This window comes from Epinephelus lanceolatus, chromosome 8 (genome assembly GCF_041903045.1).
Source record: "Epinephelus lanceolatus isolate andai-2023 chromosome 8, ASM4190304v1, whole genome shotgun sequence".
In the NCBI taxonomy this organism is placed as follows: Eukaryota; Metazoa; Chordata; class Actinopteri; order Perciformes; family Serranidae; genus Epinephelus; species Epinephelus lanceolatus.
In genome coordinates this window covers 32,125,770-32,152,684 of record NC_135741.1, presented here as the reverse complement: position 1 = coordinate 32,152,684, position 26,915 = coordinate 32,125,770, and the positions used below count along the sequence as shown (strand labels likewise).

The window sequence follows — 26,915 nt, the reverse complement described above, 5'->3', positions numbered from 1 at the left end:
TTTCTCCTCGTCTCTCTCACACTCCGTCTCTCTGGTCCTCTCTCTCTCTCTCTCTCTCTCTCTTTTTGTCCCTGCGGCTTTGGATGTTTTTGTCGGCCTTCGGAGGACAGCAGACACAGACGTTGCTAGGCTAGTATCTGTACACTGGACTTATGAATGGAACAGTCACATCGGTAGGTTTGTCTTCAAGGTTTCGATTGGCAGTGAGGTTATTTGCCTTTGGAAAGTTTGGCGGTGGGGTTGCTAACAAGTTTAGTTTAGATATTACCTGTTTGTTTTAAGAGGGCAAAATGAAGAGGTGAGGCCTGTGGCGTCTGTAGAATTTGGTAGATGGGAGGTTTTAATAATAATATTGAATGCTGACATGCTTATACAGTTGTCTGATTATCTGGACCAATGTTACTACATTACCCTAAATTAAGTTACTTTCTTTGACAGATGGTTAGGGGTGGGCGATATGGCTAAAATCTTCTATCACGGTATATGTAATTTTACATCATGATGATGCAGTAACTGTTCTGTAAATTTGATTAAAATAGTTTAAAATAACCATTCTGTACATCATCACATTTGATTTTTTTGTTTCTCTTATTTGGAATTTCCATACAAAAAACAAAATACAACTGCCTCACACAAGACACCACTGGAGTTAATACGAAAGACTCAAAACCATTAAACTATTATTTCAAAATGGAAGCTTTTAAGGTTCCTTAGAACAGTCATTTTAAGCGTATTTACAACTTCGCTGTTTTCCTCCATTTCTGCTTAAATCATTTTGCCTTGCGACGCAGCTGGATTCATGAAAGCATGCGAGAATCATGAGATCACGCAAAAATCCAGCCCTAATTGGCTACATTGCCTGCCCTAAATAGCTCCTGTGGTAGCAACCGTATTGTTAAATCTTTATCTGTTGGCACATTTCTACTGTTGCATGGCATATACATGGCAATACTAGTTATTGGTTACGAATATTGTTAATTTTGTCTCTGTTAATGAATGGTTCTGTGCCAGTAAAATTGTAGTAGGCTCATCTCTAGCATAGGGATATGTGATAATTTCAAGGCCCAATGGGGTTTAAAGTCTGACGTAAATAATTGACAGTGAACATCATTTCACGTTTTTTTGTTTTTTTTTTCTTCAAAAGATGAGCTCTGTTAACATTGTCAAGTTGTAGTCAGTAGTTTTGTGTTAAATGAGTCACATGCAGGAAACCCTAAGATCAAGGAACAGTCAACATCAACACGATGAGGCCGTGTATCTTATGAAATCAGAGAGCCTTAGATTGAGGTTACTTGTGATAAGCTATTGTCCAAGTATGGGGGACTGAGTTTGTGGTGTGTGTATGGTGCCATGTCTGTCATGGTTATGTAACAGCTCACGGGAGTCTGAAACAGATCGAGCGACATGATCTGAGAGCCTATTGCAGCCAATCAGAGAGCTCTCTTTCTGTCTCTCTCTTTCTCTCTCCCTCTGTGAGTGTGTGTGTGAATTTACTTATTTTATCTAGACAGCTGTGGAACAGAAAAGTGAGTTGCGGTTTAAGTGAGTACAAATGAAAATAGTATAACATTGGCTTCTCACGTAAACTGAAGAAGTTAATTTCACTTTCATGTGGAGTTGTTGAAGCTGCTACGAGACTCAAAGAAACAAATATTCTCCAAAAATGAAAGCAGTTGAGATTAAGATCTTAGCCAAGATCTATTCCCAGATATTGCACTAATTCTCAGTTCCTGTTTCTTTTCAAACATGCAGACCTAATTATTGCGGTCTCTATGTCAAGTGTGCCTCCTCAGCCATGCTTCAGAAACACTTAAAGGAGCAGAGTCTGTTTAACATCTTAGAAAGACCAAGCACAGCCTGGGGGTTGTAGTTCAACCAGTCGTCGTCATACTTTTTCTTAAGTGTTGCCACATAATCAGAAGGAATGTTCTTCTGATCTGGACAGCTTCTGTGTGCTCATTTGCACACCAACTTTGAAAATTGTGTCTGCATGTAAAGGGTTGTACAATAGGAGCAATTTGTACAAGTCTGGAGTTTGAGTCAGTGTTGCGTTTACTGCAAGGACTTAGGACATTGTGTGCAACCTGATGCTTCTTGTTGCTTAATACACAGTAAAAAAATGTGTGGTGACTCCCAGGTGTGGTTTTGGCTCATAGCTGGTTGTTATGTCATGAGATTACATTTAAGATACCCTGAGGGATCCCTACTTGTTGAATTGGAAAATGCGTTTACATTCAAGGCAGGCTGCCCTATCAGGAGATATGAAGTCCAGCATTTTAGGCAGTATTGGAGGCATTTCCAATACTGGTATCAGTGTCAGAACAACTCTAGTCAGAACTAGGTAGTTTACTGCATCAAACCAATAATGCAATAATACTACTGATTACAGCCTCAGTCACCAAATAGCCCTTGCTCACCGTGCTGTTATGCCAGTCCCATCTGCCTATTTCTGACAAGAAGGGTTCAGTAAAGCATCATTATTCTTGGTATGAATAGATCCTACAGGTCACCAGCCATAGGGTTGTAAAATGATGAGCCTGTTATAACTCATGCAAATTACATTTTTATCTATGTTTGCTTTATTCACAGACATCCACATAGGTATAACTTGCTTTTTGGCACACAGTGCCAGATGCCATGTTGTGAAATATTTTTTCTTAAGTTTAGTGAACAGGGGTTGGCACACCAGCACCTGCCATGTTTCTTCTGAAGATGTAGTGTAGGCAAATGGAGTCATTCATCATTTTAAGTGAGTTGCTGCAGAAAGACCTAAAGAGGATTTTCAAGATTTTCGTTATTGACTTGGCACAAATAAAATTGCTCTGTTTTGGCCTACCAAATGTTTTACCTTACCATCATATGATACAACAATTTGAACGTTAAACTCTGCAGAATAGTAAAATACTGTGTCACCACTAGAAAGAAGAAATGGAGCACTTGTTTTACTGTTACTTTATAATGGGTGTAAGTGAATAATTGTTGGATTGGAGCCGGGTTTTATGTAGATTCTTTCTTGTTTGCCGAACATGGGTAGAACATTGAGTACTGATGAAGTATGTGTGATAAGGGTTATCACAGCTGTGGGCTTGGTCATGTTTTGGTACACAAGCTGGCGACTTCAGAAGCAAACAATAGCTTTCCTTGTAACCCCAGACTAAGGATACACGTTTAACACTTGAAAAGTTAAATTTTCATATTTTTTTGCAGAGAATGGCTTTGACTTTGGGATTATGAGGCCACGTGAAATATCAGATTTTGTTGTGTAGGTCTCTTGGCTGATATATTTGCTGATGAGCAGTCAACTCCTATTTTAGATTTCTTTATTTTGTTTTTAATTGAGTTAGTATAAGTGCAGGTGACATAGTAAGAACCTCAAAATTGGACTTTAATTTAGCTGTTAAAACAATTGCATACCAGCTTATCCATATCATCCATTCTGTCCACCTCATCGATCGTGGACACTGAGGCCCAGGTTCATTTGTGTGCTGAAGGCGTTACCTGTGACCAGCAAAGGTAAAACCCTTCCACTGTGTAGAGAAAGGCAGAGTGAGAGGAAGGGAAAGAGAGCGCCTTTTCTCCACAGATCCAGCCTTTCACCTTCAGGAATGAATACCTGTATGAAAGGATTTGTCTCTTTCTGGATTTAATTTTTACCGCTGAAATATATTGGAATGCGGACAAACTTAGAAATAGTACATGAGCAGCTGTTCCATGACTAGTTTTCCCATGACAACATGACTGTCTATAATGTCCAAGACTACATTCAGAAACGGTGAAAAGCCTGAGCTACTAATTAATCATATCCTACAATGCAGGGGTAACTGTAAATGCACAGGACAACATTTAATGATTTGTATTTTGAAACAGTGAAGGAGCCTAAAAACACTGTAGACAAAGATAGGAACATGGACTGAACAATGCTCCGTAACATTTCCTTTCACACTTCAAACATTTCCTTTGTTTCAACCTCCAGCTCCCTTTTGACATCTGTCACTATGTTACTAGGGCTTCAAAAATGTGCATGCAAAGTATGTTTGGCATGTTACTACTTAAAATGTACACATGGAGGCTCCTCAGAAGCTGTGATTAGAGTAGACTTGCAATGGTGTGAGATTTTCACAGTACGATACCGGTCTCAGAAACAGCAGTTTCACTGTGTCACGGTATCACAGAATTATTACTGTTATTAGTCAGAATGACTACTAAAGGAGAAAAAAAAGTCTCCCTTTTGAAAATAACTAAAAGAATATTGTAGATAAGCAAATGTACACGGTACGATAACCATCAGTTCTCATACAGCAGTATACCTTGACACCTAATTTGGCAGGGAAAAATGTATGCAGTTTTCATTGGCCACTGTTTGAAAATAAATAAATGTAAGTAGGTATAAATAAATACACTTAAGTTATGTCATGATTTGGGCTGGGTATTGTTTTTTTTTTTTTTTTTTTTTTTTTGCTATTGGTACCGAAACGTAGGTATTGTATTGGCCCCAACACAGAAAATGGTAATTTTGTTCATTTAGTTAGGAGAATATGAACATATTTTTTTTAACTTAAGAAATTTGTATCTGGAATTGTTTGCACAAATTAGTACAAACCAACCATTCAGTGCTAATTTTTAATGCTTAACATGTTCAGTACTCAATGTTACAGACCCACTTTTGTCCCAGAAAATATTCGATATCCAGCTCCAGTGCTGATGCTCAGAGAAATATATAACTTCAGATGAAATACATGAAGAACTGGATTTAGCTTTACTGTGTGTTACAAAGGAGACATCTGCTGTGTGATTGTGTCTAACTTAATACTGAGCTTCTTCTGCTAATGATGAGTCGAAGAAGTCAACATTTGTTGTATTTGTCATGTGGACTGTGTCATTGTAAGGGAAATATTTCATGCCAATTAGGTTTCCTTGTGCTGTTACTAATGTGGGGGTTATAGTGGCGTGTAAACAAAGGGATAAATGATGTGTCATTGTGTATTCTGTGTCACTGTGGAGAATATGGTGAAGTGGGCAGTGACACCAAACAATGAGTAAGTGATATTACCTTTCTGTTCAGCAGAACAATGTGATCCTCTGTCAGCACAGTGAAGCATTTGCATTTCAGTTAGTCACCTTCAAAAACTCTTTGAGCTTTAAATGATGACTAACTTACTTGGTAATACTCATTAACCTGCTGGCGTCACTTCACGCTGTATGAGTTGAGGGATTAAACTCACAGATTATGGGCAGGTGCAATGGCGACATGTATTAGCTTTGCTATGATTTTATACCACAGGCACTGTGATGTCCACAATGTCCCACCAAGACCATAACGTCTGTCTTATCCTGTTATCATCCTGTCACCTTTACGAGTGTTGGAAATTAACTTTATTGTCCACCTGCCACTGTGGTTGGTGGATTTTACAATGTACCATCCTCTTGATATATTACCATTGTTTTTTTGTCTGGTGAGCAAAACAAATCTAGCTGCCATGTGCATATTTTACCAGCATTTGGCTGGTGGCTGTTGCTAATTTCCAACCCTCATTGACATTCGCTAAAGCTAAACTAGCCAAATGCAAAGGGGATAAATGTACATCATTTTCTTGGCTACCAATTTCTGGTCAACTACACATAAGAACCTATAATTTTTAACGACTAACAAAATGAGACAAAGGCTGTGACCCTGATTTATTTTTGTGACTTGGAGCAAACACAACCAGCAGCCAAGCAGAAACCTGTTTAATACATGGTCATTGTCCTGCTTTGAAGTGATTCGCTCACATGTAGAGAAAGAGTACGGTTTCTGAAAGCAAACTTCGAAGGTCAACAGTGAAGACTAAAAAACTAAGCCATACAAGTGCCACAGCTGTCATCAAATTGTCTTCCAAATTGTTCTGGCATTTGTTGATCAATGGCAATTTTGAACCTGCTGTTACTGCTCTGATTTTCATATAAAGTGGCTTTAACATTATGCTGTTTGGTCTTGTCAAGAACAGTTTGTAATAATATTAAATTTTTACTTGAGAATTTAAAAATTGAGGGCCATTTGGGGTCTTGAGTTTAAAATGATTAAGAGCCAGTGTACCAAGCATAAGGTAACAAAGACCCAGAATGCCTGGTGTCCTGATTATGTAACTACTGGACTAGAAAACTCTCTGTTTGCACTTAGTGGGCCATGATAGAAACGACTGTCGCTCAGCCAGGCCGACCAGATTTTCAGCTGGTAACCCAGATAGCTGGGAATGACCCTTTTGTGTCCTCTGAAAACTTACAATAAAGTAACACTCAACCCTATTGTGACTAGCTGTTGTAGCTTGTGAGTTGAGGTCGTCTTGGGTCTACTCGGACTAAAGACACAACCTGGCAGGTGTATGAGTTTAGGCCATGTTTAACTGTGATCCTTGGGGTCCAGGTCGTGTTTCATTCTGTTCTATTCTGGGTCTGTTTATCATTATGTGTAATATTGGAGTTGATCTAAGACCTGTGAGCAGCGCTGGTCATGAGAGAAACACATAACAAATATTACACTGACTTTGGATGAGATTACAAGAGCGAAAGTAAGGTGAATAAAGACTCATGTATACGTGCAAAAATAGATACGCCCGTTTAAAATGTTACAAATGTCACTGCCCTCATACTTTCATGCATCCTTAATGATAGCATAGATACAGCCAACAGATGGAAATAGAGGCCAGAGTCAAAAGTTTCAAACAATAACAAACATGGCGACAGTAGAGGATGTCGTAATATTGTACCTTTACACAGAGGCAGGGTTGTAGTCAGGCAGCAGTGGTCTATGACGCCATAACATCCGGACATGGTGGATGGAAGTCTTTTCACTAAATGACCGATTTGTTCTGTTCTGCCATTATTTAAATTTCTTCATGGTCTCCTAGGGTCGTATCTTGCTTTAACTATGCTACACTGCCTCCACGATCTGTGGTGGTACTGCTCCATTTTGCCCATATCCATGAGAAAATCTCCATCTCCTGTCTGTCTCCATCTCCGTCTCTAATGTTGAGCATAATGGAGGCGGGGTGGAGGAAAGCTGAAGGCTATAGGCCTATTTTTTTATTATTATTGCAAGGATTTAGGCTATTTGTTCGTTTTATTCATTTATTGTTATATTGACAAAGGGTTCCTGTTCCAGATATTGTGTAGCTAATACAGGTTTCTTTGTTGACATGAGTTGCATGGTTTTGTGTGTAGCAGGCAGTCAAAGGTACTTTATTGATCCCTGCGCCGGGGAAATGTGTGTGTTACAGCAGCTCACATCACAACAAACAACAACAAAAAAGTGACAATAGAATCAAATAAAATAGAAATGGACATCTCAAACATTATCAAACATTATATACCCAAGATGAACCTTTTTTAGCAGTAGAAGAGCATTTTTAGTAGCAATATTAATTACAAGACTTGTTGGGTTCATAAAATAGACAGGTCTCTATCCTTTCGGACATGCACGTATAGAGTCTGCAATATCCAAGGCAAATGGGTCGGGTATATATATTTTCTTAGTAATTATCAGATCCAATCAGCTCTTGGAATGAGTTTCCTGGGTACATTTGGGTTCAGGTCCGTCATTTTGGACCGTTGAAGACCTCTACTAATGAGTCCAGCATCTCTAGGTCCAAGCAGAATAAAGCCCCTGCTAGATGTAAGGCGGACTGTTTTGTTCAGCTCTGATATACAGTATTATTGTTCAAATGTGGACTAATAAACAATAGTATGTTGTGTATTTTAGTCAAACTTTATTCTCAAAAGAAGAGGACTGCAGATACTTTAAGAAAAATCACAGCTTAGGTGTGATATATGGTTTTCACAGTGCTTCTTAGTAGACAGATTTGATTTGTGCACACTATGACTCCATCCAGGACAAGTCTGTCTTGGCTGTGGCTCTCAGTGACAGGTTTAAGGGTAAAAAAAGGACTCTTGGTTTACAAAAACTCAAGACTTATGGGTTTTTGTTTGTTTGTTTGTTTCTACAGGTCGCTCATTTTCCTCTCTCAACAAAGCCAAAGAAACACGACCTGAACTCAGAAGTTGCACCAGCTGTCCACGTGCTGTCTGTCAATCAAACGGCAGACTCTTCTGATTGACACCTGCTGGTGTGAAGCCACCTGCCAGAAATCAACATCACACTGAGTTCGGGACATTGCCTGGATATTGAGTGAACGTTGTGCTGTTGTCGTGGTGACACTGTAGAGGGACCTTGATCGACAGGTCTCCCTCCAGAGGACCTCTGAGGGGTCGCCACCAAAAGGAACATGTGCTAGAAGTTGTACATCTGTCCTAAACGACTGGTCGGCTTTGACTCTAGAAGATGAACAATGAGGATGAGTTCTTCGACGCCGTCACAGGTGAGAGTGTGTGTGTGTGTGTGTGTGTGTGTGTGTGTGTTTAGTCTGTTTTGTTTTTTTTCTAAAATGCCTGGCTGTTGAATGAAGATGTTATGCAGCTGATCTGAAGAGCTATGTCAAAGAAAAAGGAAAAATTTGCAGCAGTTCGTACTAATTTTTCTGTGCTAGTTCAAAAATAAAAACTTCCTGTCTTCCTTAGAGAGACAGTCATTAATGCTGAGTCCAAATGCCCAAGAGATGCCAGAGTTGTGAGACAATTATTGATATTGATTGGATGGCTTCTGTCCATAACCTCCAGTCTTAACAGAATTTTGTAATGTCACAAACCAAACACATCATGTATGCATCAGGGATTGTGACATTGTTTTTGCTGCAAGACTCGATTGGGGCTGTCAGTCCTAATTAGACGGTGTGTTGTTGTCTCCATTATAGAAGCATTATACCATCCAGTGGAACCTAACCTGCCTTAGTCTGATGATTAGTTCAATAATTCAGAGGTCTGCTGTCTTGCAGACGTGATCAGTAATGTCAGCAACACCCTGGATTCTGTATAGCTGTGTTCACGTCTGTATTTTTGCAAATGCAGTACACAAACACAAAGACATAGACAAAGTTAAAAGCTCAACCAGTTCATTTTCAGGTTTTTCTTTTTGAGAATTGCTCAAGCAGAGGCAGAGAAGGGATGGAGCGGATAACTTAACATTATTAATCTGACAACACTTCTTGAGGAAGGCAGTTAAATGAATCGTGACTTGTATTTATGATTAATCGGTTTCAGATTTCCTCTACTGTGGAGAGATTAGACAAGTAGTCAGAGGGTTGCCATGTATGCTGATAGTTGCCATGAAGGGTCTGATATCCATGCAGCAGCTAATTAAAAAATATGTTTGCTAAAAATAAATCTTTAAAGAGTTGCTTCGACTCACGAGGATGTTGTAAATGACTGTTTACTGTAGAAGTCTAGCTTGACGAACATTCCAGGGGTCTGACTCGCCAGACTGTGGAGAGATGGGCGATGAACAGATGTGTTTTTTGGAGAGCATTTCATCCTTGTCTTGGTTTTGGAGCGACTTCACTCATTGTGAGAAATCTGACTTGTGATCTTGGAAATTCCTGTATGATGACAACACTAAACCGCCGTACAACATCTACTGACATTACTACAATACCTTTAAAAAGTATCAATATTCGATACAATTTTTTACTATCATGGTAAAAAAAATTGACATTTAGGGCATACAATGAAAACGTTTTATTAAAGATAATTATAACAAGGCCATAGCATGACGACTATTTTTCTTTTCTGGATTAGCAGCAGAGAACAGCAGACTGATTCTAGTAACATTAACAATAACTAAATACTTTTTTATGTTAATTAAAACAATATTCTTCCTGCAGTAGTGCGCATGTTCAAAAGACTCTGAGACTGTCACACATTTGAAATGCAAAAAAAGTGCAGTACAACAAAACAATGTGTATATAAGCCTATACGCCACTGGAGAGAAGGAAACGAGTGACAAGAAGACAGCACTGTGAATGAGTGCATTGAAGATGAGTATTAAAACCATTTCAAATATTCAGTATTGATGTGTATTGATAAATCGATATTTTTGACAACACGACAATGACAGCAATGAATCCTGGGATATGATTATGAGAAGTAAGAGCATGTCGACAACATTGATTATGGTGGTGAACATTAAACTATGGCAGAATTATTATAGCTACCAGCCTGATGGTGTTGATGTTGGGTTGAAGGGCAGGGCAGAGCAGAGTGTTGTTCTCTGTCAGCAGTTATTAGTATCATTGTTTTTGTACCTTTATTGCCAGTTGTGTCTTTGTTGTGTGATATTGCTAGGTGTCAACTTTGACGTAACATCATTGTCATGTCACTATTTTTATGTCGTATGCAAGTTGTTGTTTCCATGCAGATATCAATAAAAGTGTATGTGTGTGCATGGGTGTGTGTGTCTGCTTGTCTTTGTGTCATTATTATGATCATCTTACTAATCTGAGACAGATGCAGAGCAGGGCAGATGTATTATTCATTAGTACGTGTGCATGGGGTTTGCTGTGATCAGCACCAGGTGGTTTCCAGCTTAGCATTATTATCTCCTTTCTTTCCCACATTGAATCTCTAATTCTAAATGATGGATGTTTCCTAGGATCAAAAAAAATTCAATGGGGCGTCGGTGGCTTCGTGGATAGAGCAGGCACCCCATGTACAAGGCTGTTGCCGCAGCGGCCCGGGCTCGATTCCAGCATGTGGCCCTTTGCTGCATATCACTCCCTCTCTCTCTCCCCACCTCACACTTCTCTTTCCTATCGATTAAAGGCAAAAAAAAAATGCCCCCCAAAAATATCTTTAAAAAAAAAAAAAAAAGCAATTCTTCTCTTGGTGATTATTTTCTGATTTAATTTTAATCCTTAAACTCTAAGTTCTGTAAAGGTGCGTGTCCAAAATTGAATTGTAGGACGCGAGACTTAACTAGCTTTTCATCATAGAGTTCTGCTCCAAGGTCACTCCCTGGCAGCTATAGATGTTTGGAGGACATTCTCAGATTACAATGCATATTATAAATATTTGGAGATTTGCAGCAAATAGCGGAATTGCAAGTTTACCATTGCAATACAACACATTTAGAATGAAACTTGTGTTTCACAGCAGTCTGATAAGTTCAGGAAATTACATTACTTTACTGTAATACAGCCTTTTACGATATCCAAAATCTATGACGATATCTAGTCTCATATCACAGTATTAATATAATATCAATTAGGGATGCACCGAATATTTGGTAACGGAATATATTTGGCCGAATATTGCAAAAAAACACATATTCAGTATTCGGTGGAGTAAGTGAAAAGCAAGGCCCAATAATAGGGGCGTGTTTTGATAACGCAATCAAACAGCGTGCGGTGACGGACGGAGTAAAATGTCGGCAGTGTGGCGATATTATACTCCGTCCTTCACCGCACTCGCATTTGCGACTAAAAATAGTTTTGTGCGAGCAAAAGAAATCATTCAGGAGCACGCTGTGCGAGTACAGATTTCAACCAGCAGCAGAAACGAAAGGCGAGTCCTGCCGGTTGTGGGTTGAACAGGGGTCACAGACACAGACAGGAACGTATTCCTGTCAAATACGGTGGCCATAGTGCTCCGCGACGCAAGATAACGGCTTCCCGGCGACAGAGAAGTCCGACTCCAATAATGTCCTCTTCTTGGCGTCATGACTGCCCAAAAGTACCTGGACAGCCGAGCTGTGGCAGCACACAGGTATGTGATGTGTCAGAGGGGAAACGAGCCGTTCACATTTCTCTATGTGGCAGGTAACGGCCCGCAAACCTCACCGCACTTTAGGGACTGTTCTTTACTTGTGAAGGAACTGTTCTTAACTTGTCAGGGGAGGAGGGTGGCTGGTTGATTTTTATTTTATTTATTTATTTTATTTTGATCCCCCCCTATGTTAATCACTTATTGATGCTGTTTTTGAAGTATGAATAAGTCAATAAGTAATTTATTCCATTGAAATATCATTGATGTATTATAGAAAAGTGATTTATCTTTTTATAAATGACAAAAGGCACATCTGCCTCATTTTCGCTGTGGTATCGTGATACTACTCAGAACCATGATATTTTCACTGGTATCGTACTGTGGGTCCCAATTTTGGTACCATGACAACACTAATCTGGAGGGGGTTCATCTGCAAAAACTAATGAAAAACTAAACAACGGTATTCGGTCAAGTGTTTAATTTTATTTGGCTTCGGCCATAAATTTTCATTTCGGTGCATCCCTACTATCTATATGTTGCCCAGCCCTTCCTTTGCTAATAAGTATTAATAACAATGGCAGATCTCTCATTTAACAGACATGATGTAAGTCAGATTTTATGCTTGCATGCCAGCAGGTTTTGGGCCAAATATAAATGAAACGTTTTCACATAGTAAAGCGCTGTAATTTTATTACCATTATGTATTTTTACCATATTATACCGTTTATCAATGTGAGAGGCCTTTGCCTTTGCCTTTCTGAAATGGCTCACCTGATATGGTAAGAATACACACCTGGTACCTTTGACTTACTTCTGACAGCTGAGTAGGCGTGTTTACCAAATGATGAGAAACAATTTGGTCTATTTTAAGCCGTTGGCAAGGCCCCACCTTAAGTTCACCACATCTCCACCCTGCAGCACTAAACACTCTCATGACATTTTGATGTCCTGGCTACCACACAGGTGTAGGTAAATACCAGCATGTATTTTGCTGAATCCAATCAGTCACATGCAGGTTTACTGTTGTTGTCAGGCCAAATAATGCAACGTTATTCAGAACAAATAGTAAAAAAATACGACTGACATCAACAGAAATAAATATTGTAACACCACATTGACAACCTGCCAGTCCATACTGTAGGTGTGTCTCTTCATTACTGGTGGTTTTGCAATGTGACAATATAATCTTGTTCCAATTTGTCGTAATGCTTTTTGACTTTTCTGTTTTGCATGGTAATGATATGGCATACAGTGTGTTATATTTAATTCCAGCTATTGCAAACATTCAGACATCATGTCATGTTTCCACATGGCTGCACCATGTCAGTTTTATGTGTGTATCTTAAACTTTGGAATCTTGACGATGAATTAAAAAACATAGTATAAGAGTTTCTAAAGTGAGCGACCGCTGTTTCAGTGAAGAGGTTGGTCAGTGTAAACAGTTACAGGCAATCAATAAAATTTGCCAGTCAAACACAGGCAAAAAGTCCCTGATGCAAAACAGTATGCAAATGTATGCACTGGCAGTGACTGTTAAATGTTGCAGACAAAATGTTCATGTTTGACCCAAAATCAACTGCCAGCAAAACCATAGGGCCCAATGTGTCTCTGTGCATTCGACTGTCTGTATTTGTTATCACACTGCTGAATGAGCAGGTATTCTGCACACAACCTGATTTGTTATAACCTTATGTCACATTCTTCTCCCACAGGCCTGGATTCGGACGAGTCGTATGAAGGGGTGTCGGAGGCCAGTTTCCAAGATGCGCTTGTGTTTGACAGCAGCAGTCAGAAGAACAACGGATCGGTGCCACAGGAGAACGGCATCAAGAAACACAGGTATTGCTGCATTCCTGCACTGCATTCCAACTGTGTATTTGGATGTTTGTAGCTGCATAAACTATTTAAAGCCTCCCACTGAAACCAGTACACTGTGTTGGGCAGGGTCAAAACTCTTATTCACTGGCGCTGAGTTTATTTTTTGTTGTTATTTTTAACCATGACACTTGATGAACCCCTGTGTATTGTTTTATTTTCAAGTTTTCATTGTCATTTAGTCTTACCCATTCTAGAGGCCTCAATTTTTACATAGAAAATATGAAGCTGTGAGCTAAAGGGAAGTGAACTGAAAATAATTCATTAAAAAACAATTAATATAAGAGGCAGCTTTGTTACAGTACATATAATGGTTCAACTGTTTTTTTTCACATGCCTGGTTGGGTAAATGGGTCAGAAATCTGCTCTAAAATTTTATTTGCCCCAAATCAAATTGTTATATTTGTTAGCAGTTATCAAATAACAATAAAGACTAATTTTAATTGTGATGTTTAATCTCTGTTTAAGTAAATGAATTAGAACAAGGACACAGTGTGAAGCAAACTCCTGTGTCCAGGATAGGTGAGATGCTCGCTTGTGCTTCAGCTCTTAAACTTTGTCTTTATCTGTCACTGTTTTCTGATTAGCACCCAATTGGTACTGAACACATGCAACTCTCAGCAGAGTTGAGAAGGAAGCGAGTAGGCTCACCTCTTAGCTACTTCCATCATCAGCTCTGGAAAAAAACATATGTTTAATTCTTTTGTACAACAGTCCGTATTTTTGAGCCATGCAACTGGCTTTAACCTGACCCTGTTGCTATGACTCATTTTAGTAAAGGTGTGATTGATTGATGAAAAAAAGGCGTGGACATCCAGTGGAAAGGACATGAACTGCGTCACAACAGGAGACTGTAAAAGTCCTGTAATTGTTTGTGTGATCACTCTGCTGATTGAAGGTTGCAACCAGAGTTATAATAATAATTTTTATTAGTTTTTATTTTTACTTCTTTTTTATTGTTGTTCAGTTCAGTTTAGTTTCAGTTAGTTTTCAAAGTGGGTTTGCTAATTTCAGTTTAGTTTGGGGCTGGGGTGGGGGGTTATTTGTCAGGCCAAGATTTAAGAAGTTCAGAATATGACCAAATTGACAAAAACTGTAATTTCAACTAAAATGTTTTAGTTTTTACTTAAGATAACTGCAACACTCGCAAGCCATCACTTCCTCACTGTTGCGTTTTGCCAGTTGCCAAATATCTTACAGTTGTGATCACTTTCATTTCTGGTGTTATTGCATTGGGTGAGAGATGTGAACGCATCTCTAATGAGATTGACCCCAGACATTATCCCTGCATAGTCTAATCTGTAGTGGTTCATTAACTCGCTGTCATTCAGAGGTTTGGAGAATATTTCTCCTACCTCTGTCTCTCTGCTGTTTTCTTTTTTTTTTTTTCTTTCTTATACCTGTCTGCATTAGTCTTCGTAGCTTAGCGCCACAAAAGGGTGTAAGCTTTTTATGAAGATTGATGCACTGTTAGTAGGGCTGGGCGGTATGACCTAAAATTCATATCACGGTATAGATCGAATCCCTTCACGGTAACGGTATATATCGCGGTATACATTTAAGTGTAAAAGTTATAATAGAAGTGTTTCTGAATGGGTTTTGTAGTCCCTTAGAAAAGCTAAATTGATAAAAAAAACAACAACAACAAAAGCAAAGATATAATGTATTTTTTAGAGCATTTATTGTGCAGAATGCAGATCTCAAAACTCAAAATTAAAATCCAGTATTCTATGGTGCAAAATGTCCCCTGGGATCTATATCAAAAGGTAATTTCCTTCTTTTAGCAAAATCCTAAATGACTGAGTTGTGTTTTTTCCACCTCGACCTTTATGCTCTGCCATTTAGCCTCTAATCATCACGCTGTAACCTGTGACAGGCTGTTATGATACCACAACTATCACACATTCACATATGGAGTTTTTTGTGGAGCCCCTAGCGTCACATAGGTTTACATTACCAAAGGTTTATGACAAAGTCTCTTGCCGAAAACCAACTCCCGTGTGCGCACGGCGAGAGAGGAGAGGGAGAGACGCTGTGCTGCTGCCAGAGGAGACACTGAATGAGTTCCCTCTGAGCGGTAAGTCGCTAAAAGAGTCTGAGAAGTCCGGGGCTGTTCATAAAACATTAACTCACTCACTCACAAGTTCTCCAGCAACACATGTTGCACGTGCTACGCTAAATCACGGACGTGAACCAGCTCCTCTTGCTCCGCTGTCTCTGTACTTGCAGCCATTTTCACACTGAGGCAGGTGCGATGACGTCATCGACGATAGGACGGTAGAGCGCAAATCTCTACCATGGGCCAAATTTATATAATTTCTACCGTCTACCGCATATACCGTGCAGCCCTAACTGTTATTCTTGCAGTCAAGTATTTTATACCCATACTGTGCGTAATTGTGACCGTCACCCACCCTCCCTGGAGACTAGCCTATCAGCCTTTATTGGAAAAACTTCCTAATATGAGTCAGAGAGGGCCATGATACACCATAGTGTGTCAAGGGGAAAGTAAGGGACAAGCAGGGGGGATTGAGGGACAGGTGCTTAAGTCCTGAGTTATATAGTGACAGTGCATGCGGAGAAGAAGGAGAAAAAAAAAAAAAGAGCAGAGGAGAAACAGGCAGTGTAGCTGATGTACTGTGGCCTTGAGGTTGTTGTGCTCCATACAGATTACCAAAAATAAACAAATAAATGTATAATAAAGAAAAAAAAAAACACAACACACTCTCTGCTGTTTTCTTCTCTGCTCAAGAAGCCTCTTAAAAGTCCTCCTCCCTACTCCTAACAGTTTCACGCCTTAGGAGCTCTCTTAAGGGCTAAGATGCTTTGTGAATAACTTTATTTTTAGCAGGATCTAGTCTTAATTGTAAGAGAAAATTATTGGAGAGCGTCTTCTAGGAATCTTCTTAGAATTTTGTCCATAGAATTGACTCTTTGTATGAGGAAGTGTTGCGCAATATAATCGTGTCTCTACAGTAGTTAGTGTTAAAAAAAAAAAAAAAAACCCCAAGAAGATAGGAACTTATGGCTGTCTGTGGCTGACTTTGCTGACTCGTACATAAAAGTGTCTGACCTACACTGCCAGTTACTTTTATTTCATTTCAGTGAGGACATGCAGAGTGGAAATTTACTCACTTCTCCATTTACTCCCAGCAGAGCCGTTCTTTGAAAGAGAGCCTTGAATTTTTCATGCGAACATATCTGTTTTATCCCTGTCTGTCTGTGTCCATCCACAATCAGCAGAGTATCATGTTAGATTTAGAGTGAAATGTTTCTTTCTCATTCTATTTACCATTTCTTTTCCACTCTACATGTAGCATTTGCTGTGTCAGGCCTGCTAACAACAGACCTGACAGACCACATGCTCAGCTTATCTACAACAGCAGTTTTCATCCTGATCAGTTTGTTAGATCAGATACTGTTGGTACTGATACACACAAAAACAAGATAGGCCTTTCATTCTCTCATGCCGGCTGTCAGTATCTGTGTGGCTCATGAAACCAATGCTGTGTGTTTTAACCTAAAGGAAGTCAGCGGTTTTTGTGGGGAAAACAACCTTTAGGCTATCAGTTGGCCATGAGGTGCCAAAGCCAAGAAAGAATGTATTGAGTGTCAAATTTTGGGGAAGCTGTGTACATGCGTGTGGGCGTGAATGAAGAACTGTTGGGTTTCCATCTAAATGTGGCGCAAAGTTTAACCGCATTTAAAGGAAATTAGCTCTCTGGGAAGAGTTGTGCTAACAGCCCTGTGTGTAAGCATGTTTTGTGAGTTATGTAGGTAATGTATGTTTTGTAATTTTGGCGCAAACAAACTTTGCATAAAAAGAGGTGGATAGAAACACACTTAGAGTAATTTCTTATTTTCTGTCATTTCAGGACGTCATTACCTGCACCCATGTTTTCCAGAAGTACCATCAGTGTCTGGAGTATCCTGAAAAAATGCATCGGAATGGTAAGGACACGCAGATTTCCAGATGCAAATGTGGTTTTTCTACATGCACAATAAATGACAACATTAGTATACCATTGACAGATACCTTGTACAGATGGAAACTTCTTTAGTAGGCGATGATAGGCCCCATGAGAGTTTAGTGTGGTTTGTAGCACAGAGTGGTTGATATATTGGCCATTTTTTGTTTGATTGTTGTTTTTATTTCATTTTGTTTATTTAGATTTTTTTTCATTTTCGGGGACATGTCACCAGAAATAAAGCAGAGTTTTGAATTATTTCACACTTATGAAATGACTTTTTTAAGATAAGATAAGATACACCTTTATTGATCCCATAATTGAGAAATTCCAGTGTTACAGCAGTCAAGGAGAAAGAGTCAGATTAAAGATTTCAAATTTAAACTTAAACAACTTAAATAACTAGGCATGCAAATAAGTACAAAAAATACAAGAGACAGCGAAAAATAACAATAATAATAATAATAATAATAATAATAATAATAATGATAAAAATAATAGGAAGTGGATAATAATGAGCAGCAGTGAATGAAAATGACCAGTGGATAAAGGGAGCACATCTAGTGCAAGTTATTGTATGTGCAAAACAGCAGACAGCTGTGGTGTCTGTAAAGTGTCCATAGTGTCAATAAAGTGTCCATGGTGCAGTCTACTGTGACTGCTATGTCTAAACTGATAGTGTAATATTTTTATTGATTAGATAACACTGGCCAGAAATGGTTTCAACAGCAGTCTGCAGATGTTACCACATTGTCTGGTTTGTTGCATCAGTCGTTCGAGCCCCAAAGAGACAGAACCTTATTGAGATTGTGCAGGTTTATTATTATTTGCTGTCTTATGTCACAGCTCAAAACGCTGTGAGCTGGTTTGAGCTAGAGATGTACATCTTGGCCCAATAACTGGAAATAATGTACAAATACTTCTCTAGAAATATATCCCCAGTTGGCCACATGGTGGCGCTGTAATTTACACCCAAACAGACCAACAGACTGACTTGAAATTTGGCACACACGCACACAGCTCAGTTTACTCTAAGAAAAAGCCTCTTGGAACATAGAGGTGCCGTAATGGATTTTTTTCAAACTTGCATATTGTGAACAACAGTAAAATTAATAGACATTTTATGACTTCGTCTATCAACACCAAATTTGCTACGCAGCTTCATGGGACTGACACACACACACACACACACATTTCTATTATAAATGAGCAAGATTGGTCAAAAAAACATGGCTGCCATCAGTCAAAAAGTTTTTGCAAAGGGCGGGACTCAGAAGTAAATTGGCCAGAGCCATTTAACAATTTGTCTACTATTCATAAATATGGGTAGATACCTTCAGTACATGTTGGGGAACAAGCCCCAAAGCAGCCTGACCCATAAGGGGTGCAACAAATACCACAGATAGGTACCTCAAAACCCAGGTCTGAAGAGTCATAATGAAGAATTAAATGCTATATTATGCCTTTACTTAAGTTCCAGTGGGCTGGAATGAGCAACTGACTTGATGCTTGGCACCATAACTGGAAATAATGCCCAATGCTTTACATCAAATTTGATCCCAATCAGCCTGATGGTGGCCCCAAAATCAACAGCTGAAAAAGTGAAAATCTTGACTGACCAGGCCCCTCACACATTGGGTCTACTTAACTTGAAATGTGACACACATATTCAACTCAATGTGCTTTCCAAAAAGCCTTCTGGAATATTAAGGACACCATTGTGGATTTATTGCAAATTGCATAATGTGATAAACAGTAATCTGACATCAACTGTTTGGATTTGACTGAATCAGTACCAAATTTGGTACACAGTATTGCGGGATGGAGCTATACAATGCTATGATAAATGAAAAATACTAGTAAAAAAAACTTGACCACAATCAATCAAAGAGTCTTCGCAAAAGGGGGGGGGATTCGCAGGAAATAGGCTGTAACTCAAGTTGTGTCAGAGCAATCCTTATTAAACTCAATGGAGACATCCTGCACGAAGTCCTGAGCATACACACCAAGTTTAGTTTACCTCTGATAAAATGGGAGCAAAATGCAAGACTTTCAGTGTGAACTTACTCTGCACACATTGTAATGATGATAGTGGTGTGTGATTGGTTTCAGTTCTTCTTTAGACAAAATGACATCAGCTGTAGTGACATGCTAGCCTTTGTGAAACCAACAATGCTGGTTGCTGTGATTGTGGCAATTTAGCTACTTCCTTTTCTTGGCCAAGAAAGGGCCTGAACTCGGGATTGCCGCTTGCAGCTATGTTTTTCTCTAGTATTTGTTAGATACGGTGGGACCAGAATGGAGAGCCTCTAAGAAATTGTAATGATTTGGAACAAAGTCTGTTAGTCAAGGTTAAATTTAAAACACAGACTTCATGTTGTGCTTTTCACAGGAACTCTCGAAGATCACGATGCCCATTGTCTTCAACGAGCCTCTGAGCTTCCTGCAGAGAATCACAGAATACATGGAACACACTTACCTCATCAACAGAGCCAGCTCGCTGCCTGACTCCATAGAACGCATGCGGGTCAGACACACGCACACACACACACGCACACACAAACACAGTATAGACACTTTGATGTCACACACAATCACTGACATTGTCTATAATTGTTTGTCTTCAGGCAGTAGCTGCTTTTGCTGTGTCAGCAGTTGCGTCTCAGTGGGACCGAACTGGAAAACCCTTCAACCCTCTGCTGGGAGAGACCTATGAGCTAATCAGGTACACACACACACACACACACACACACACACACACACACACACACACGGAGTGCCCAGGCAGTTTTTAACAGATCATTTAACCTCCATCTTCTCCGCTGCCTCCTACAGAGAGGATCAGGGTTACCGGCTGGTATCGGAGCAGGTATCCCATCATCCCCCAGTCAGTGCCTTCCATGCAGAAAGTCTGGTCGGGGACTTTGTCTTCCACGGCTCCATCTACCCCAAACTCAAGTTCTGGGGGAAGAGCATCGAGGCTGAGCCTAGAGGGACCATCACACTAGAGCTACTCAAGTGAGTCTAAAAGAGACGCTGGTTAAACTGTGTGCGTGTTCATATCACAGCTCCTCTGATCCTAAATCAGTTCCTCATCTTCTCTTCCGCCTCTCCCCAATGTTCTGCCTCTCCCTCTCTCTTTTATCCTTCCTGTCATTTTCTTCTTTTTTTATTGGTCCTAAACCCTTCATCCCTCCCTCTTGTACCCTCCCTTCCCCTTTTCTCCTTTCCTCCAGGCACAATGAGGCGTACACATGGAGTAACCCTTCCTGCTGCATACACAACGTCATCCTTGGCAAACTATGGATAGAGCAGTATGGCACAGTGGAAATCGTCAACCACAGGTAAACTATACATGTGAGGTGTTGTCTGTGACTGTGCATTTATTGTCTTTTTATAGCATATCATTTACGATCTATTTTTTTTTTTTTTTTGCATTTCACCGCGGTCGAAAAATGGATCGCTCTCCTGCTTGCTGCAAACAAGTGAGGGCTTGCTCCTGTATTAATGGAGCGGCCCAGCAGCACCATAAATTACATTTAGTTATAACAGAAAGTTGACTCAATAAAAAAGACTAACTTATTGAGTCCAGTGAATCACTATACACACTGAGCATGTTGTTTAAAGGTTTTTTTAGGGTGGTGTTGTAACAAAATGTGACCACAGACATTCAAAGCCTTATTTGAAAAACTCAGTAATAGTTTTGAATGTTAAAAATTGGACATTTGGTACAGCTCTTAAAAAAAGGGGTTGCAGCCAACAGTTAGTTTCACTGATTAACTTTGTCATTGTTTTTGATTTATACTTTAGTTCAGGGATCTTTGAAAGTCCTTTGAAAGGACCTGTTAGCTGAAAGAGAGGTGGAGCAGGGACCGCCTACCACATACATTGTTCAAACTGAGTTGCGTGTTGAACTGGGCAGGTGGAGGTTGTCAGGCAGAGGCCTCAGGCTGCAGTCTTGACCTGTATTTGCTTTTCATGTAGGTGAGGGAGGAAACTACACTTTGAGACCCAGGCTTTAGTTTATAAATGTCAGAATATAGTAAGAAAAAAAAATCTCATCAGAGTTTTCTAAAGCCAGAGGTGACGGCTGTAAATTGGTCGTTTTGTTCGAGAAACTGTCCATTGTTCAGTGTTCCTGCCTGGCGCCTTCGCTCACTCTGTCACAGTGTTTACTCTGATACTTAAAACCCCGGCTTGTTGACTCTCTGTGTGACTTCTCCGGCAAACAATAAGCTGACCACTTTTTTAACGCTTATTTGTCCAGGGAAGCTCTGCAAGGCTTGTATCATCATTATTTCTGTCACGCTCTGTCGTATTCACAGAGTCGCACAGATTCACACCAGGAGCTGTGGAGCAGTCAAATCACAGTGTTGCACAGTTTGCTGGCACTGTCAGAACTTTACTGTTGCACTGATTGGATCAGCGTCTCGCATGGAAAACGGGGAGAACCATTTTCGTTTTTATCCGCACTAATTTAAAGTTCAGTTTCGTTTGGGTTCAGAGTGGCAACCTTTTGTTACAGCACAACACCCCTAAGGAGGGTTTAATTTAAATCATAGTAATGACACTCTTAATAGCAATTAGTAAAATACTCTTTTTTCCTGAGGACCAGAAACCTTGAAGACTTTGGCCTCAGTCTTTAATGTTGGTAGTTGTCATTGTATGAGCACACATCTTTTATATGAAGGGATGTGCTTTACGTTTAATTAAATGCTTATTTAATGGTTTTATTCTATAATCTTCATTAAAACAAATAAACAGAAGCTCCAAAATGCCAGTGTCAAGGAATTAAACATTAGTTTCACTTGATGTTAACGGGTTCTTCTTCTCTTCTCTTGTACTCTTGCAGCACTGGAGACAAGTGCGTGTTGACTTTTAAGGCCTGTGGGATGTTTGACAAAGAGCTGCACAAAGTGGAAGGATACATCCAGGATAAGAAGTCAGTGTTTACTCTTACAGTACATTTCCACGTCACCTACAATGTGCATACATATACTCTGTTTTCCTGCACCTAAAGTTTAGAAAGTTGTTACATTAATCTGTTCTTCCTTTTCCTTCTTTGCTTGTGTCTTATCTCCTCTGTGCACCTCTTCCTCTCCTCCGTCTGTGCCTCTCCTTTCTTCCTTTTGTTTTTGTTTTCCTTCACTCACATTTATTCTCGTCCCTTTCCATAATTTTCTTCCCCACACTGCTTCTTCTTCTTCACATTTTGTCTTCTCCTGCCTTTCTGCTCTCTCTCTCTTGTTTCCTCGTCTTGCCCCTCTTTCTCCCATTATTCCTCTGCTTCCTCTCCTCGCATCTGTTTTCTGTCTTTGTGTCTGTCCAGTAAAAAGAAGCACTGTGTCATCTACGGGAAGTGGACCGAGTGCATGTGGAGCGTGGACCCTCAGGCCTACGAGGCTCACAGGAAGTCAGAGAAGAAAGGAGACATCAAAAAGAACAAACATGTGAGAACAAGTGATTGACAGCTGTCGTTCCTTCAATCTGCTGCTTGTATTTCTCTTCAGCATCGTGAGCTACTGTCACATCGAGTGATAGAAGCATCGTTTTTCTGTGTCTGCTGTTTTTCAAGAAGGCTTAAGTTTTTAATGCAATACAAAAGGCTCAAAAATTGCTTGATTTCTATATTGTGTTTGGTGTTAGTCCCATTTATTTGTTTCCTTCTCTCTTGATTTCCTGTTGGTGTGCACAGCACTCTGTGTGGTCTTATCCAGGTAAACCAACAGGCTTTTGTAGGCTGCTGCTGAGGTCTGTAGCTATTCAGCTTTAGTCTGCCTGGTTATTTGTAGTGAGGCATTAATAGCTTCAAAATGTGTGTAGCATCCTGGTAGGACCTCTGCAGAAGCAAGACAGACGCATCCTGTAGATACAGTATAAATAAAATCACTTCTAATTTCAGATCATTTAGATTTCATCTACTCAGAGTGACAGCAGTAACAGTGGAGTGTATTATTTGCAGGAGGAGCAAGAGAGAGCGGAGAACGATGATGCAGACGACATGCCTGAAATCCAGGAGACGGTATCCGTTGTGCCAGGAAGTACTCTGCTGTGGAGGATAGATTCCAGACCGGAGCACTCTGCCATGGTATGAAAATAAGAAAAACACACAATCAGTGCTGTACTTGAGATCAGTCTTGGTCTCAAGAGTTTTTCAAGGTCTTGATTTCGTCTTGGGCTCGACCACACTTTTACTCGGTCTTGTCTTGGTCTCAGACAAAGATGAATCAGGATTTTATTTCAAGATCACAACTGCAGGGGTGTCATTAAATCGCCTGTGCAGGACAGGAGTTACGAATAAAGATGGTTAAGTTGATTTCATCTCCTTAGTGTTGGTATTTGTTCGCTCATAGAAAACAAAATAAAATTCCCACACATAAAATTCACCTTTGCAATGGCTTTTGATTATTTTATCAAGACCTCTCTCATGGTACACTGAAGTGCGCACACATGCACACACGCAGGTCAGTTTGATGAGTGCCTGTGTTTTGCATGTTCCACATTTTATTGGAAGTGTGTCCTGCAGTGTGGGAGTCGCCCTGCTTTGGTCTTGAGTTAGTCACAAACCACTCAGTCTTGGTTTTGTCTTGGTCTTGTTACACTCAGGCCGTGGTCATTTGGTCTCATTTTAGCTGGCCTTGACTCCAGCACTACACGTGTTACAGTCCAGTACAGAAAGGTCTGATGGACTCACAAACACTCAGGCCAAATAACAAAAATTCAGTTAATGAGCTGTTTTGATCAAGTGATTTTTTAGCTAAACAATGTTGATACTCTTTGATTTTAGCAGATCTAAGTCATACCAGAAAAATGAGCCTGAATTTAGCACACATTTTTCTCTCAAGACTACATTTACAAACACACACACACACACACACACACTCTCTCTCTCTCTTACTATTCCTGATTCTCTCTCTTCCTTCCCCAGATGTACAACTTCACCAACTTTGCAATGTCGCTCAATGAGCTGGAGCCCGGCATGGAGGCCATCTTGGCGCCCACAGACTGTCGCTTCAGGCCTGACATCAGAGCCATGGAGAATGGCAACATGGGTAATTCCATTTAAAATTCCATTATCAGTGTTTAATGGAGTTCTGTCAGCCTGAACATACAGCGACTTGTCTGGCAGTAATGCCCTGCAGAGATTTATGAAGATAAAATAGTCAGCTGACCAACGTCACGGATTATCCTCTCTGTAACTAAAAAAAAAAAAAATGCTTTCCTGTGATGCTACATTTGTTCTGGTAAATAATACAGCTGAGAGTATGACGGCTTATGACTTCATATGGGATACAAAGAACAGTAATAAGACAATGCTGCCACCTGCTGGGTGTCTGTGTCACTGTCTCATGTCATCCTACAGATCTAAACGAGTGATCTACAAAGACATATGCCTTGAACCTATAAATGTATATTAATGAATGTATTTTTATTGTGTTAAATGGTTCAATCTGCTGACGGTGTGTGTGGGTGTTCTTTTACAGATGAGGCCAGTAGGGAGAAGGAGAGACTGGAGGAGAAACAGAGAGCTGCCAGAAAGGAGAGAGCCAAGAATGAGGAGGAGTGGTCTACTAGGTGGGAACACACACATACACACACATTCTAACTTTCAGTGCTCCCTAACATTCAGTCAAACTCATTTAAACATACAGGTGGTACAAACATAACATAACTGTGTTGTTGTGAGCGCCCACATCAAACCATTAACAGGTTAAATCTGGGCTCCTTTGTAGTTTCATATTTTGATGATTACAGTGAGTGAGTGAGGTGCCATCAAAAGATGCCAAATTTTAAGCACATCAACATCACATTCATTGGTAGATAAATTCAGCAGTTGTTAATCTCTCTTGTGTCTCTCAGGTGGTTCCAGCTGGGCACAAATCCATACACCAATGCCCCGGGCTGGCTGTATACCGGAGGCTACTTCAGTAGGAACTACAAAGACCTGCCTGATATCTACTGATAGCCCGCTGGCCTTCTTACTACTCCTCTTGCTCCTCTATAACCTGCAATGACCTGCCTGTCATGAAACGGAGAGAAATGTCAGAATCCACATCCCACCTTCATCTCACTGCCTTCATCATCTCTTAGCCGACCGACACACCCAGCGCAGATTGGAAAGACTTACAAAGAAGCCAAAAGCTTGTCCCTTTTCTCAAACAGCGGCCTGCTTGGTGTCTCCTGAGTCATCAGGTCTTTGTATCTTCACTTGAGCGTCTTATTCTCACATAACAACCAGCAAACACTTCCCATCTCTCTGCCCCGGCATCGTTTAGAGCACAAGAACCATTTTAATCCTGACCAATCGCAGCGGCAGAGAGCTGGTACGTGTGCATCGGCAGTTAAACGCACCCACAAACTCACAGATCCAACCTGAATGTTTAAAGTCTTTACAATCAAACTCTCTCCTCTGAGAAACCGCCCGCCAGGCTTCCAGACGGCGACGTTTAGAACAGTCAAGTGTCATTGATGAGTAAATATGAGTAGAAACAACATGAAGTAAAACATAATAATCACATGGATGGATATATGGACATGGACAGACTGCCAGTCAACAGGGGAATCAGGGATGTGAATGCTCCTTTGACTGAAGATGAATCTTGAGGATGCTTTTTTTCCCTTTTTTAACACTCAAAAAATAGATATAGGCGACATTGTACTCATTAAGGAACAAAGTTATAAAGAAATACTGTTGGTTTAGTTGGTCAAGATGAATCGAATGCAAGCTTGAGCTCATTACTGTTCACGTGTCATATCCTAAAACCCTCCCATTAACCTTCTGCTTGAGGTTTATGTATTGAAATAAATCAAGGCAACTACTAGAAAATGGATGTTTCCTCGACAGCAGAGTGGAATGTGAAGCTCGAGCGGGACCAGATCTGGGATCAAAGAGGAAATCACATGCAATTGGATGTTCTACATGGCAACAGATGAATGAGTAGAGCTGAGCCTGAGCTGTTCACCCCCTCAAAATGTAACTCTGTTGTCTTAACTCGGCCTGTACAGTAGCTTCTGTATGTAGCTGTTCAGTAGAGATGTACAGTGTGATTAACAACCCACCGTGAGCTCACGTTGACCTCCAGTCACTCTACATTCTTAACTGAATGTGTATACGCAGCTTGGATAACTGGCTGCTGAGTCATAGCTGAGGTTTACGGATGTTCAAAATAGGAGTCACACACGAGTGCAGAAAATCTGATTATTCATCCTCCGGTTCGTACGTCTTATCTTTACAAGGCTGAGGAAATGGAGAAAATCTCTCATATTAAAAGCACATTATAAGACACAATCCTGTTTCCCCTTATGAGCAGGTCAGAGGTCAGGGTCAAGGACACCTCAGCGGGGTGTGTGAGCTTCAATCTGAGCAATCTGATCGAAGTTGTAATGACCTCTTCTTACAGGACCATCCTGCTGAATGAAAAGCAAAAGTCTGTTTTTCCCCCT

The 26,915-nt window shown here is 40.2% G+C and overlaps 1 protein-coding gene across 1 annotated transcript in view; it reads left to right on the top strand.

The window, feature by feature from the left end:
• Positions 1-26,434, top strand: part of LOC117258197 (oxysterol-binding protein-related protein 2-like) — a 34,355-nt gene extending 7,921 nt beyond the window's left edge. The window contains exons 2-14 of the mRNA XM_033628821.2: positions 7,980-8,351; positions 13,341-13,467; positions 17,379-17,454; positions 19,864-19,998; positions 20,099-20,196; positions 20,307-20,489; positions 20,708-20,815; positions 22,324-22,413; positions 22,801-22,921; positions 23,434-23,559; positions 24,400-24,523; positions 24,956-25,046; positions 25,332-26,434. Of these exons, the coding sequence (XP_033484712.1) occupies positions 8,315-8,351; positions 13,341-13,467; positions 17,379-17,454; positions 19,864-19,998; positions 20,099-20,196; positions 20,307-20,489; positions 20,708-20,815; positions 22,324-22,413; positions 22,801-22,921; positions 23,434-23,559; positions 24,400-24,523; positions 24,956-25,046; positions 25,332-25,434 (1,419 nt within the window). The 5' untranslated portion in view covers positions 7,980-8,314 and the 3' untranslated portion in view covers positions 25,435-26,434. The remainder of the gene's footprint in view (positions 1-7,979; positions 8,352-13,340; positions 13,468-17,378; positions 17,455-19,863; positions 19,999-20,098; positions 20,197-20,306; positions 20,490-20,707; positions 20,816-22,323; positions 22,414-22,800; positions 22,922-23,433; positions 23,560-24,399; positions 24,524-24,955; positions 25,047-25,331) is intronic.
• The last annotated feature ends 481 nt before the right edge of the window (positions 26,435-26,915 follow it).